Source organism: Podarcis liolepis (assembly GCF_965112155.1).
Source record: "Podarcis liolepis genome assembly, chromosome: 5".
NCBI classification, from domain to species: domain Eukaryota; kingdom Metazoa; phylum Chordata; class Lepidosauria; order Squamata; family Lacertidae; genus Podarcis; species Podarcis liolepis.
In genome coordinates this window covers 34961040-34976392 of record NC_139556.1, presented here as the reverse complement: position 1 = coordinate 34976392, position 15353 = coordinate 34961040, and the positions used below count along the sequence as shown (strand labels likewise).

The 15353-nt window shown below is 45.0% G+C and overlaps 1 protein-coding gene across 1 annotated transcript in view; it reads left to right on the top strand.

Annotated features, from left to right (window-relative positions):
* Nucleotides 1-15091, top strand: part of MICU1 (mitochondrial calcium uptake 1) — a 130777-nt gene extending 115686 nt beyond the window's left edge. Inside the window, exons 11-12 of the mRNA XM_083503116.1 lie at nucleotides 7456-7545; nucleotides 13873-15091. Coding sequence (XP_083359242.1) covers nucleotides 7456-7545; nucleotides 13873-14033 — 251 coding nt within the window. The 3' untranslated portion in view covers nucleotides 14034-15091. The remainder of the gene's footprint in view (nucleotides 1-7455; nucleotides 7546-13872) is intronic.
* Nucleotides 15092-15353: the final 262 nt, after the last annotated feature.

Genomic DNA, 15353 nt, shown 5'->3' with positions numbered 1-15353 from the left:
CTTGCGAGGCACCACTGTAGGTATCCAGGCAAAATTGATGTCTACATGAAATATGGTCAGTGTAGCCAGGGCAGTGAGGTCCTTAGATCATTGTGTGATAGATGGTACCAGAATCTCTTTGTAGGCAAAATTGCATGTGCCCAATTTAGCCCCAAGTCTCCTGCTTTGGCGTTTTGCAGTCGGCAGATCTGAAAACGTTCTGCAGTTACTGTAGCCATATCAATGCTGATGCTGCCTTTGCCACAAGCAAAGGAAAGCTGTAAACTGCGAACACTTGGCCTAGCGAACAGCAAGCTCCATGCTTGTTAATGCCTTTGAGGACGTGTCCCAGATTGGCTCACCTGGAATGCTGGCTTCTGTTTGAACATCTCGAAGAAAGCTCATTAGCATGGGTTAGTTGAAAACATGTTAGCTTTTAATTAATTATAAAAGCCTTCATGTGAACAAAAGCTTAATAGCTCTTCCCAGGGCAGCCTAGCAAGAGCGTTCAGCGAACACAGTGACCCAGTTTGCAGGACTCTCTCGTAATTTTTATTAACCTTCTGCAAAATCTGCAGTAGCCAGAGCACATACGGTTTTTCCATTTGCTGCTGACCTGGTTGTAACTCCGCAGGAGTGTGAATTTAAATCACTTTGGAAGAGTGTGGGAAAGGACGAGGAAGGAAGGATCAGCAGGAGCAAGGCTGACCTCCCAGGCCAAGAGGAAAAGCCCACTTCTGCTGCTTTTTGTTTGTAGTTATGCAGACAGAACCAAATGCTGTGCTAAATAGAACTGGGCGATATATTGATAAAATATCTGAAACCAGTATGACGTTCAGATTGTGATACCGGTTTCAGACCATTTTAGCTGGCTATAAATTGCACAAGCTCAAATTGCCTTCAGATGCCTGCCTGCACCTTTGAGGAAGCCCCATGCTCCTCCAGCTTGAATGAGCCAGAAGGGTATGGGAGCTTGCTCAGATGAGGGGCAGAAGGTTTCCCACCCCCCACCCCCAGCTGAGCAGTTGAACGACGCCCCAGTGTCCCTCCGGCTTGTGTGTATTGGGTTTGTAGGGTTGGGTGATGCTTCTTCCTCCCCTAAGGGGGGAAATAAGCAGCAGCCAAGATACATTCCAGAGTCAGAAGTTGTGATATAGCAGCATATTGCTGTATTTAGCTACTGATATATCACAATGTTGAAAACCAGATATCGCCCAGCCCTAGTTTCAAAGGAAAAGTTTACAATAGCTGAGGAAGGATTGTGAAGTGCTTTAGGTGATGGGTAAGGCCTACTTGTTTATTTACTCCATTTATATCCTACCTTTCCTTTAAGGAGGTAAAGGCAGTGTAATCGCCAGTTGCCCTTCATCGATTTTAGGCTAGCAACTACCTTGTGGAGTAGGCTGAGAGTGAGGGGCTGGTCCAGGGTCACCTAGTGAGCCTCATGGCTAAGTGGAATTTGAACCTTGATCTTCTTCCTGCCCCTAGTCTGGCACTCTTAGCTACTACACCGCACTAGCACTGTTGTGTACATGGGTATAAATGCACATTGCATTTTATAGATTGAGCTATATTGTAGATTTGATAGGATCCCCAAAACCACGAGTTTCATTCTATGAGCCCAGCAGGGTTCAGGCTTGTTTTTCTGCCTTATTTATGCTACATGACAAACCGCTTCAAAACTGAGGAGTTTTGAGTACAGTTTGGTTTTTTAAATTTTTATTAAAGATTTTCTTGTTTTACAGAAGTAAGTGTAATGCCTCGTATTTTTTCCATGTAACATTTTTACAAATCCGTTTCATTAGTTGAGACATTAGGGGGAGAAGAAGAAGAAGAAAAGGGGGGAGGGAGGGAAGTTGGGGGGGAGTGGGGTTGGGTGGCGATGTTTCTATTATGCTTCATTTATGTAGGGTTTGGTGTCAGCGTTGCTTGTGCTGTTCACTTGTGTTCCTTTGGTGGTGAGAGAGGTTGGGGCTGGCCTAGAGTGTGGTTGTTTGTTTGTGATTGGCTGTGGTGATCTTTGTTTTCGTGACATCGAAGTCAGCTGCTCAAAGAAAAAGGTCAGTCCTATATGGCAGTAAAAGCCCATCGCTCTTTAGATCATGGCCAAAATGTACCAGTTAATTTATTGCTTCCTGACGCTAGATCACAAATTGACTGGTATGCATATGGGCTGCTTTAAATAACACATCAGTAACCCAAAATGCATGTCCTAGACATCGCTAGCTGGTACAGAGGATACTTGCAAAATGTGGAGTTTGAAAGCCATCCCAAGAGGAGTGGTCACAAGTCTCTGGCAAAGTGATTACCGTATTTTTCGCTCTATAACACGCACCCGACCATAACACGCACGTAGTTTTTAGAGGAGGAAAATCCGTAGGCATGCCACCCATAGGCATTCCCTCCATAACACGCACAGACATTTCCCCTTACTTTTTAGGAGGAAAAAAGTGAGTGTTATGGTGCAAAAAATACGGTATCTGTGAATAGAGGATCATCAACAACATTATGCAGAGGTGTGCTTGCCCCATCTGTTTTGTGTCATCTTGGGTCTCAGATTCATTAGGCTTCAGGACAGTAACAAGCTGCTTTTGTTCATTACTCCAGAGGCACTTTGGAAAGGAGGATCGGAGCATAAAGAACACCAACACCTTCACTGTTTCTGTCTGTTGTTGGCATGTCCTTATCAACTTAAATGGGAAGGTGAAACCTGACTAACACTCAGGACTATGAGGCAATATATGCAAAAACCCTGGGATTAATCTGCTCTGACTACCTTATAAATATAGGGAGGAGAAACCAACTTGGCTGCCCTAATTTAATTATGATTCATGGGTGTTTAAGGTGCGTACAAATGTTCTGTGTCACAATAGGCAATTGCGGAGCCCTCTTTCTAGGGCTGAATTGCCTTCATCCGGTGCATCCATTAGCTTGAATTACAGTTCATTATAAAGTCAAATGCCTTGCATCTACCCAAGTGTGGTTTGTGCCTAAGGGAGCATTGGAATGAAAGACATGTTTTCAGATAGGTCAAGTGTGCATGCTTTATAATTTTTAATAGCTTAAAACACTGGCAAGCTGTAAATGGACTTGGCGTTTCCTCTTGACGTATCTATACTTGTTTTTGCCTTGAAAGCTCGAGTGATGCAGCATAATTTACCATGTGTCTCCATGTGAGCGTTGGTTACACATAATGAGGTTTCCCTGCTGTTCACTTGGCAAAAGACTGATTCAGAATTGTTTGGCCCAATTGAGCTAGAATTTCTGCAGAAATTGCTTGGAAATTAAGCTTCCCCCCCCCCTTCCTCCTTCACAGAATATGTTTTGTCATACACCCTGCCCACTCCTGAGCATTCACAAATACATCAGTGCATGCTACAGAGCCTGTAAAATGCAAGAAGCACCCAATGGAGTTTCCTATTCGTCTGCAATTGTACATAAAGGGGCCTAAGGGGTGGAAGATTTAAAGCAGGAACACTCTTATTTCTCTGAAGGTCAAAAACAAACAGATCACAGTGCAGCAAGTAAAGCACAGTTATGAATGCCTCTTGGGTTTTATTGCTTTTTATGTAGGGAATAAAAACCATAGGAAGCTGTTTTTATCCCAGAATGGCCGCTCACCCTTCTCAGGTGAGCCCCGGTTGCTGACCTTGGCCCTCTCCACCGTCCTCACCAGCAAAAGCCTACATGTTTGCCAGCCATTTGGGGAGCAGAAATATGGGGTGGGATTCCCCACCAGAAAGTCAAAATTAAATGGACCAATCAGAGGCCCCACTGCAGGGGCAGTACCTTGCCGCCTGACTGGGCATTGGCTGTGGGCCATGCCCAGGCAGGCGGCAACGCATCTAGTCTAATTTTCCCATTAGGAGTGGCAGAAGTCTTTCCCATCATTTGATGCACAGGCCTTTTCACAGCTAGAGGATAACAGGGCTTGAACCTGAGACCTTTATTACACAAAGGGTGTGATCTGCCACCAAGTTGTTTTTCCTTTCATTGCTCCCAACAGAAGTGCCACCTGGCTTGCCATTTTCTGAGTCACGTCAATGTTCAGAGGATCGTGTAAAGTTGTTTTTTTAATCAGGACTGCATCTTGCCTTGTCTTTGAAATACGCAGACACGTGCCCAGCAGTTACTGCGCCTAAAGATGTTTGAGAAAGTAGTGTGTTAAGTGTGCAGCACATGTTGAAGAAGAAGCTGCAACCTCCAGAGTTTTGTGTCCCTCCATCTCTTTCCTGTACAAAGTAGAAAAGGTGTGCCATAGAGGTTGCATCTTGTTTTGCCTTTAAACAAGGCTGTGATGTAATGGTGGTACATTTGTGGGTGTAAAAGAGGGGCACAGACCACCAGGGTCACACACACTGGTTATGCAACTGCCTTGGTTTTGAAACGGACCAAAGGGTTGGGTGGCTGTGGTGGTAAAGCATGATGTTCAGTTTTTTCATGTGTCTGTGTTTTAATTGCTTTTGTTGAGAAAGGTAAAAATGCTATTAAACATTTTAAAAGGAAGTTGCAATTCAGTACGCTCACTCTGCATGTTTTGTTGCAATTTGAGTGAGGGTTCGTCTATATGTAGATGAGACCAGACTCTATATCTTCAGTTGGCAATGGTTGTATAATTTTGTCAATGGTACATGTCTGGTCTCGCTATGTATATGATTCCAGTGAATGTGAATCTAGACCAGATGTAAACAAACAAGCAGGAATGGCTAACCTTTGGGGCTCCAGATACTGGTGGACTACAACTCCCATCATCCCCATTCAGCATGGCCAGTGGTCATGGGAGTTGTAGTCCTACGAACATTTGGAGGACCACAGATTTCCCAACCCTGCAATAAAAGTTAGAAACCCTGCGATGCTGAGTGGCTTACCTGGAGGACGCAGCAGGAGAGGAATTGCAAATGAATTACTGTAGCTCATTGACCCTGAAAACGGGACACAGATAAAACCACCAATGTGCCTGTGAGACTGGTTATTTTTCTTCGGCGGCTGTGCTTTTAAGCATGAGTATTGATGCTCTTGGCAGCTCTGGAGTTTCCATTATGCTAATCAGCAAGTTGCCAACCAAGGGAGCCCTTCTTAAGGTTATTAAGCTCATGGAAGAAATTGGCCTGCTTTCCTCCACTGAAGATGAAGAAACCAAAGGGGGCTAGGTCATGGCTGGCACTGCAGGGTTTTTCCTTTTCGTCGTGATGAAATCTGCTGAGAAACAGCATTTCTGCTGTTGGCCTCACGTCCTCCTTAGCACAGGTGTGGGTCGAAGGAAACTAATGAGAGCAATCATAGATAGGAGAGCAAAAGGAGAAGGTGGGTAGAAAAGGGCAAAGGGAGAGAATTGGCATTTCTGAAGAGATTGTCCTAGAGATTATGTGACAGTGGATCTTTTCCATTGTTATAAGAAACTAGTTTTAGTTTCTGAAATCAACTTGGGGTTGAGCTTTCCAACTGAGCTGCCCCATATACAGCCAGTCCATGGCGTGGCACTTCCTCCTCCTCCTCCTCCCTCTCCATGGCCTCCTTGTAGAAATCAACAGGGATGAGGACGGGAACAAAAATATACTTAGTTGGCTCTGCCTTTCATTAGTTCTGGCTGTGCCTACTGCAGGTCTCCCTGCTTTTTCTGCCTTACCAGTCCCAATCTTCATCAGTCATCACTGCCCAGGATTTTAAATATGCCTGGCTCAGTCTCCCCTCTCCATTCCTTCCCCTGGGCAACAAGGGTAAAGAGATGTGACAGCAGGGCTGGGGCCAACAGCTGCAGGCTCCTCACTTGATATTAATCATATGAGAGAATAATGCCTGAATAGGGCCATATAGATGACAGCAGTGTGGATAACAAGTAGCTGCCGGAGTGGTTGAAGATGCAAGTTTCATCCTAGATATGCTATCTTGCTTTTTTGGATGCCTGTTTTTAATCAGTGACATGTGAAATCTTTAATGAATCTCAATATTTGTCATAAATGCATTCCATTTATTGCGGGCAAATTTGTTTGTCAACATGTCTTTGGGCATCTTGGCTCTCCAGTTATCACTAATGCTTCACATAGCAAACATTATGAAACCTGTTTGTTGCGTGCTCTCATTTCCTTGGGGATCACTTCTGTTTTCCCTGAATGGGGTCCAGTAAGAACTGAGTGGGCTTCACTTCTCATTTCTCGTTTTCTTTAACATCCCATGGAAGTTTTGGGGCAGAATTCTCTCTGCTAGAATTTCAAAAAAGGAAGCCAGGCAACCCAACTTCAGATGGGTTTGTGTGTGTGTGTGAACAATAAATACTAGAGTACGACTAAGTTCAACTCAAGCCTGTTGAAATGAATGTGATTTCAGTAGGTCTACTCTGAGTAGAAGTAACATTGGACAAAACCCTTGGAGAGGCATATATTCACTGATCATTAATTAGGATTTTTCATTTTCTCCCTCTCCTTGACCCATAGTTTCATCTAGCTTGTCTTGATTATGGTATATTGCTTAATCTATGGTCACTACGGGCACGGGTGGCGCTGTGGGTTAAACCACTGAACCTAGGACTTGTCGATCAGAAGGTCGGCAGTTCGAATCCCCGCGATGGGGTGAGCTCCCGTTGCTTGGTCCCTGCTCCTGCCAACCTAGCAGTTCGAAAGCACATCAAAGTGCAAGTAGATAAATAGGTACCGCTCTGGCAGGAAGGTAAACGGCATTTCCGTGCGCTGCTCTGGTTCGCCAGAAGCGGCTTAGTCCTGCTGGCCACATGACCTGGAAGCTGTACGCTGGCTCCCTCGGCCAATAAAGCGAAATGAGCGCCGCAACCCCAGAGTTGGTCACGACTGGACCTAATGGTCAGGGGTCCCTTTACCTTTACCTATGGTCGCTACATGTTTAAAAAGTTGTTAGGGGCAGGGTCTGGGCTGTGAATGTGTTAACACAGGGTGCAGCCCACCAAGATTTCCTCTTGTGCAGCCCCCATTCTGACAAGTGGGAGCTGTTTGGGGACCATTCCCACCCATTCAGTTAGGCTACCTGACAGGGCAAAGATTCCCAGCGAGCTTTGTGCTTCTGGGAGCAAGCTGTCAATGCTCTGCTGAACATGTTGGCGGCCGGGGAGTGGATTGCCTGCATATTTCTGAGATTTCGAAGCTCTATGCATTGCCTTTGCTGGACCCTCCTAGCGCTCTTCTGATTTCTCCACTGCCGTGTCCAATGGATTGTAATGAAATGCCCATCAGCAGGACAGGCAGGCTGCATCTGCTGTGATTGACTTCAGCACTGCAGTTAGATGAGAAATTACATGCTGGTTTCAGCACATTTTCCAACTACCAATTGTATTGGGTATGAAGAGGACTCGTCCCTTCTGGGCAAAGTCGGGGTTGGGGGACAGAAAATCCTGTCCGCTGTCATTAGCAGTAAGACAACTAGAGACATCAATAGGGTCAGGTGGCGTTCCTCCCATCGCCTCTGCCTTATTGCCATCTGATTTTCATTTTGTTCTCATTAATCTTTCAGACACTATGCAGCAGGTAGCCAAGACTGTGGCGAAAGTGGAGCTGTCAGACCACGTGTGCGATGTGGTGTTTGCCCTCTTTGACTGTGACGGTGAGTGCTTTTGCCTTTTAAACGCAGCCCTTCCCCTTCTCTTTCTTTCACGTTGGGGGCTAGCAGTGAGTCCTCTTGGTCTAAGACCCAAGCTCAGCCATAAAGCTCACAGGCAGGTGGCTTAAGGGCAGTCGTCATCTTTCACCCTCTTCTGAAAGGTGTCACAAGGAGGTCGGGAAGAGAAAATGGGTGTGACAGGAGAGAGCCATGTATGCTGCCTTGAGCTCCCTGAGGGGAAAGATGGGATAGAATTATAATAAATAGTAATATTTTGGTAGCTTTTGTTTTCAATTGTAAAAACACAGGGGGCAGTCATGGATGCTTTGGTTGAAATTCCTTCATTGCAGGGTGTTGGCCTCTTGGAGTCCCTTCCAACTCTATGATTTGCTCATAGTTGACCTATAAAAATTAACAGGCAAGACTAAGTTTTACTCTTTATTCACTTAATATTTATTTATTTATCATGTTTATATCCTACCTTACCTCCAAGGAGCTCAAGGTGACATCCGCACTCCCCCCCCCTCCCATTTTGTCCTCACAGCATCCCTGTGAGGCAGGTTAGGCTGAGTTGCTGTGACTGGTCCAAGGTCACCCAGTAAACTTCGTGGCTGAGTGGTGCCCCAGGTCCCACCAGGTGTTTCACTCCTACAGTATGTGCATTCTTAAGCAATGGATGCTCACTCACAAAGGAGCCATAGAGGCTTCTTCATTAGGGCGAATGGGACTCTGCCCCACCAACCTTATCCTGCCCTCAGCCAACCCCCACCTGCCTGCTTCCTTCCTTCCTTCCTTCCTTCCTTCCTTCCTTCCTTCCTTCCTTCCTTACAATTAGTCCAGAGGGTGACACTGGCTGTCAGGTTTCTCAGTCTCCATGTTGCCCTTTGTCAGGGGTGCTTTCCTTCCAAGGAATGCACACAGCAGGGAGCTAACTCTCTATTGTCCAAAATAACACAGTCTGTTTCTACAGCTCTGGAGACCTACACTCACTAATCTAGCATCTAGGCAGCTCTTCCCAGTGCACTCTCTATGGAGCAGCTGCAGCAGCTGGGGGCCACTCCCCCTCCACCAGTTTATGTACCTTCCCCCAACAGGCTGCGCACACGTAGCTGGAAGCTGCAGCTGCATGGAAGCTTGCCTCTGTTCTTCCTACTTCAGGAAGACAGTGGTGCATGGGAGAACGGGGAAGCATCTGGCCTTCACTTCCGTGGCTTGCCTCTTCCTCCAGCTTTGAAGCTTCCCCTGCCTCCGACTCTTGCCTCCTGGCTGGTACAGTTCCCCACAAATCACTGGCCCCCTCTCCCAAGTCAGACTCCAGACTCCCTTCCCCCGGTGCGCACTCATCAATGTCCTGCCAGTCCCTGACATCCTTGTAAAACTCAGCAGGGAGGAGAATGGGAGCAAAACTAGAAGGAGCTGGCTACTGTTGGTCCCTCTGCCTTCTCCATCAGTCCCTGTATGCACTAGCCATTACTAAAAAGGAGGCTTATGGGACCTTCCAGGAAGATATCCAGGAGGTTCTGGGCAATTTCCTATAGCTTATTAGAAGTTGGGACATATGTTTGCGTAGGTCCATCAGTGTCCATTAGGCATAATAGTTGACAATGCCAAAAGGTAGTATACTATGGACCGGGACAAATGAGGTGGCTGCAGCCATCCTGCTTAGTTTGAGAGTTTGCCAGGGATCACTCGTCTGACCTTTAACCTGATCCAGCAATGACAGTTTTTATATTTTTCTTTGGCTTCTGAATCCGGAGCTATTTCTTACTTCTGTTTGTAAGCCGGAGAAGGTATGCTGAGGGCAAGGGGGTGGAAGATCCTTTTGAGAGGATCATCCTTTGAAAGAGAGATGTAGCCTTAGCTTCCCTGTGACAGAAGCTGAAATCTTCAAGAAAGGTCTGGGATTCCCAGTACAAATAGAATAAACGGATTATGTTGAAGCTACCTTGAGAGGAGGACTGAGTGAGCAGTAAAGGTTTTAAGAGATGCTGCAGAAGGTGATTTGAAAGTTGATTCTAAAGGGCTGAGCTTCTTCGAATGGTCTCCGAAATGCTCCTTTCCATCATGCCTTCCTTGACTTATGTGCAGAGTGAGCAAGGGGACCGTTTGCTGCTAAGAAATAATTTGGAAGAGACAGAAACTCTCTTAGGTGAGACTCCAGGTGATAAGCAAAAGGCACCAGGATTAGAGCTGGCACAAATTGTCTCTTCTTTCCTTGTCAAGAGATCTGGGGGAAGCAAACATGCCTGCAAAAGTGATAGGAAATTGGAGTGGGATTTCAAAGGCAGTGGAGCAGTCAAAGGCAATGCATAATGTGTCTTGTCTTGTTGGTGACATTCCCTTCTCAGAATGAGAAATATTGACTCTTCCCCATTACAATCTTCAGCAAGTAAACCTTAAATTCCCAGCCCTGGAGATGACTGAAATTAACACATGCTGCCCGTTGTATCCCTCCTGCTAAAGCTTCTGCACTTTCCCATCTTCCATTTTAATAAACTGTCACCATTGTTGTGTTGGCACTTTTCATTTGAAAGCTCTCCTGCAGACTCCTGTTTTCAACTTGTTTGTTCTTGCATGTCCAAGAGGCAGCGCTGCATAGCATGCATTTACATAGGTGCTGTAGGAAGAAGAAAATTACAATTTCATAAAGAGCCCATGGTTTCATTGTGTGTGTGTTGCCTTTAATCCCAACTCCCAGTAATTGCTTTTTAAAGGTTTTATCTCAGTTATGAAAAGGACTGCTTGCACTGAACTAAAGAATTATTTTTGTTTAGAAAGTTCAGCTTTAAGGAGTTCTATAGAGGCAGGGATTTTCAGAAAGGAATGGCAATAGGGATACCTGTTTTGTATGTTAAGAATTATCATTCCCTCCCAAAATACCCTTGTATATTAGCCTTGCCCTGTTCTGAAGCAGGCAGCGTTCCCATTGTGGTTGAGGACTAGGGAAATGCTGCCTAGATCTAAGCAGGCAATCAACTTACAAACAAGGCATTAACAATCTGTGGAACTCTGTCCAAGACAAGAATTCTAGCCTTGTTCAAACAGGTCAAGTGTAATGTAATATACATGCAAGATGATGCTTCCTCGTATTACTGTGCCTGGTTTAATCACCTCCAACACCTTTCCTTGGCTTAGCATCCTTTTCTGTATTTCTGCTTGCAATGTTTGGAAGGCTAAAGAACTCAAAGATCATCTTCTCTCACTCTTCTTTCATCTTTCTCTCCTCTTCCCCAAGCTTTGGAAATAACATCCCTTAACTTAATTTTAGACTGCCTTCCCAGTCACATTTTGGTCTTAAGGTGGAAGAACGTTATTTCCAGCCATTCCAGTGTTCAAATAAAAGCCTACGAAGAACTGAAAGGTAAAGGCACCCCTGACCATTAGGTCCAGTCGTGACCAACTCTGGGGTTGCAGCGCTCATCTCGCTTTATTGGCCGAGGGAGACGGCATACAGCTTCCGGGTCATGGGGCCAGCATGACTAAGCCGCTTCTGGCAAACCAGAGCAGCACATGGAAACACAGTTTACCTTCCTGCCGGAGCGGTACCTATTTATCTACTTGCACTTTGTGCTTTCGAACTGCTAGGTTGGCAGGAGCAGGGACCGAGCAACGGAAGCTCACCCCGTCACAGGGATTCAAACCGCCGACCTCCTGATCTGTAAGCCCTAGGCTCTGTGATTTAGACCACAGTGCCACCTGCTTACAGAAAAGGAATTTCAGATATAAAAACTTGCCTGACACTGGCTGTGTAGAAACCCACCTTGGCCATAATAACCATAGGAAAAGTTTTTCTGCTCCCATGCTGCACCCGAAATAAGGTGTACTTTTTCCTTTGTACTGTGAGTACACACGTCTTGGGGAAACTGTCAGAGCATGGCCCAATGGTCTCGATAGCAGGTCTGCCAAACCCTCCAATCAAGGTGTGTGGGATTTGGTTTACTGATTCATTCTGCTGAAATTATCATTGTTACTTTATTATTATTTATTAAATGCATCCAAAGATCACAGGGCAGCTCTCAACAAAAAAATACAAAATGAGAATACGCAATATATAATAAAAACAATAACAAACCTTCCACAAACACATTTAAAAGGACATAAGCATCAGACTGGCAATGGAAAGATGCTTACCTGAGGATATACATTGATCTGCACTGCTAACAGAGTTTATATCTGGCTAAGATAGCAGAGCAGCACTAAGTTACAGGCTCAGTGAACCAGGTCTGTCCGTAAAAACAAATAACTGGACTTGTCCAAAAAGGCTGCAGAAACTGTTAACTTCTGGTGGGCAGTAAATGCTACAATAGATGTGCCAATGTGTGGCCCAGCATGCTGTCTTTTGAAAAGCCATAAACTGAATCATACTCGTACAAGAGTAGAAGTTATTTTCAAACTTGTTATTGGACACACAGAGGGAGGAGCACAGAGCTAGCACAAACTCATTCCCATTTCCCCGCACCTTTCATGTGGCAACTCATTTTCATAATACGTGAAAAAGGCTTATGTTGTGTGTGTTTGGGGGTAATCCCTTGCTCTGTGGAGAGTTAAGATGGAGACATAGGTGAGTTAAGTTACTGGCAAGTTCAGCCTAGTCAGAAATGGCATCTTCACTTCTGAATGGAGTTAGAAAATGAGGAAGAGGGGAGTAAATTGGCCATGGCTTCTGATGCAGTAATTACCTGCTTAATTACCTGCAGTAGGGGCAGTGAGCTATATAAGCTTTCAAAAACTTCGCTCCACCTTAACTGCTGTGTGGAATAACATCTTTTCCATGTCTATAGGGAATTGCCTTGATTAAAGTGCCTGTGAAATCTGAATTCTTTGTAGTTTTTAAAGGGTTGGAGTCTCCTTGAATCACCTTGTGACACCTGTATCTCATACGTCTACCTATATCATGGTCTCTGGGCTACGGCTTGAGATAAGAGAATTGGAGTTTTCTTCTGTCGCTCTTCTAAATAGACATTCCCTCCTTTTTCTCTCTCTTTCGCCTGTGGTTTACAAGAACAGCACATTTGCACAACAGCCAAAAAGTGTCATCTTCATAAGAGAATAAAGACACAAACTAACAGGAAAATCCATCTTTTTAGCCCAGAAGGTCAAGGCAACAAGGTGAAGACAGCACAGGCAGCTTTCCTGAGTCAAAATGAAATTTCTGCTAGTGTTCAAATCTTTCAGTGCACATTTAACCTCCATTGTAATCCAGGAAGGCTTGAACGGGCTACACCCACCCTGTGGCTTGTTCAAACATCACAAATAAGATGTGCAATTAAATTCATGTTAAAGTGTGATAAATGGCTGGTACTAATGAGTGTCAGCGGGCTCCTTCAGACAACCTCTTTATTGAGCATTCATCCTGATTTCCTTAAACAAAGCACACACAGAGAATATCATGTCCATTCTCTGTCAAGCACTTGTTCTGCCTTTCTTATCTTTTCCTATCCTCATCTCGTTTGTGCAATGCTTAGGGAAGCTGCTTACACCCTGGGCCTAAAACCTGAAAACATACACTATATGCATCAGCAGAAATCTGGAATGCCTTGGAGGAGCATGCTTAACCTTTCAAAACAATCACATTGAGACTTTTAGCATGGAAAATAGGAAAGCTAAGTTAATTACGGGATATACAAGTAAAAGAGTTCCTAGTTCTGTTTAACTAAGTTGGAGGTGCAAAGCAACCGTGCTTGGTCATTGATCTCAGCAGAGAGACACAAGGTGTCTCCTTTCTCATGGTGGGATGAAGAAGAAGGAGAGGAGAGGAGCAGGAAGTGAGGTCAGCAAACCTAAGAGGCATCAACATCAGAAGGAAGTTCATCACAGGTTAGGTCAAAGAGAGTCTAGGAAGCTTGGAGGTTCCCCTCTCTCCGTCTACCTTTTCTCCATGCAAACCCCATCAGCCATAAAGCAAGCTGAGTTGCATCACAGTTGAATCCAACAAGAGTATTCATTCTGATTCAGTTGCAGGGAGACCATATGACCATTTGTCCTCATTTGTTTGTGCTGTGTTTATACTTCTCCTGCTAATCATGCATTTGCCTCTCGCTTTCCTAACTCCAAAATAAATAAACAAACAAATAAATAAATTCATGTTGTTGTTATTCTTAAAGTGGATTTATTGCACTAAGGTGAGAGAGCGCTTTAATCCACTTCAGTTCTGCAAACCTAAATTTTCCAGTATGTGTGCTTGAATCCCTCTCACAGTCTGGAGCCAACCAATGTAGGTGAGCCGTAAAGTAATTCTACTCTCAGAGCTCTTTGCCTGATGCCTTCTGAGGTTTTTGGAGCATTTTCTAAAATTGTCTTAACTGATTTTCCCCACCCCTCTTCTAACAGGGAACGGAGAGCTAAGCAACAAGGAGTTTGTTGCCATTATGAAGCAGAGACTTATGAGGGGCTTGGAGAAGCCCAAAGACATGGGGTTTACACGTCTCATGAGGGCCATGTGGAAATGTGCTCAGGAGACGGCGTGGGATTTCGCCATGCCCAAGCAGTAGCCACGGGCCAGGAGAAATGGTCCAGACGCAACACAGATGTGAGGATCACGAATGCTGCTGTGCTGCCTCTGCCGGATAAGTGGCGTCGTCACATTCGGTGTTCTGTGGACAAAGGCCTCCTCCCATGGAATGACAGCATTCCTTCCGTTGCTGCACTGAAAAACAAACTCTGGCAAAGACTGTTAACAACGGCAACTTTTCCTTTAAAAAGACCGAAGCAGAAATGCGAGCGCACTCTGCCTTCAGCGTTTATCTCGACCGCTTTGCCCCCTCTCCCGCCATGCATCCGCACAGTTTCCATATTTTCCTTTTCGTTTTAATCTCTCAGGACGGAAACTAAGCAGACCACCGGAAAAATTAGCTTTGGATACTGCAGCTTCTTTCTCTCTCTCCCAAACAAACTCCTGCATTCCAGCAAAACAGCTTAGCAAGGATGCTTCAAAGCAGCAGCAACAATACTGCTTGCATCAGCAGCGGCTAGAATTTTAAGTACTGCTGGGGCAAGAAATGCCCATCAGATTGACTCGACACTTCATCTTGTCCTGATCCTGAAGCTGTTTTGAAATTGTGGGGCTTTTTATTAAAGAGAACGTGGAGGAAGGGGACTATAACCTGACATATATGATAAATGTCAAAGCTGGTACTATTCTTTTTGGTGCCCATGAGTTCCAAGGCAAAATATGCCCAGGGAAGGGTGGAGAAGGGGAGGGATTGCTACGGTAGGCCTGTTTCTGCATCCATATTTGCCTTTTGTCAGCATCCTCTACAGGAGAAGAGTATGGAAGCTCAAGAGTAGGACAGCCCTTGTTTAATTTTCTTTTAAATGCTCAAAGGCTTGGCTAAGCATTTATGGCTTTTCTGCACAATCCTTTCGTCCAGACTTGTTTATGCACTCCAATGTATATGCCCCACTTTATAATCTGCCCCCCCCTTTAAATGAGAGTGTTTGCTCATCGTGAATTGTTGTCCCCCCCCCCTATAGTTTTAAAGCTGCTTTTTTACAGAGTTCTCGAGCGCTTGTAAAATATTACTTTAATTATAATGGTTCCCAACAAACAGCCAGGCTTTCCTGTGTCATCTTTCTCTTTCCGGGAAGCTTTGTGAATTTAACCGGGTTTGACTTTCCATCAGCAGCCAATCTATAAAATACAGTTGCTTTGCTGCCAGATGCAAAAAGAGAGGCGGGCTATTTAAGGCAGCTGGCGGCTCTCTGGGCTCATCAGCCAACAGCCCTATTTTCATGAGCAAGATGGAAGATGATGAGCTTTCCTATGTGAGGAACCCTGGAATACTAAAAGCCTTGCCTCCTGTTTCCGCATT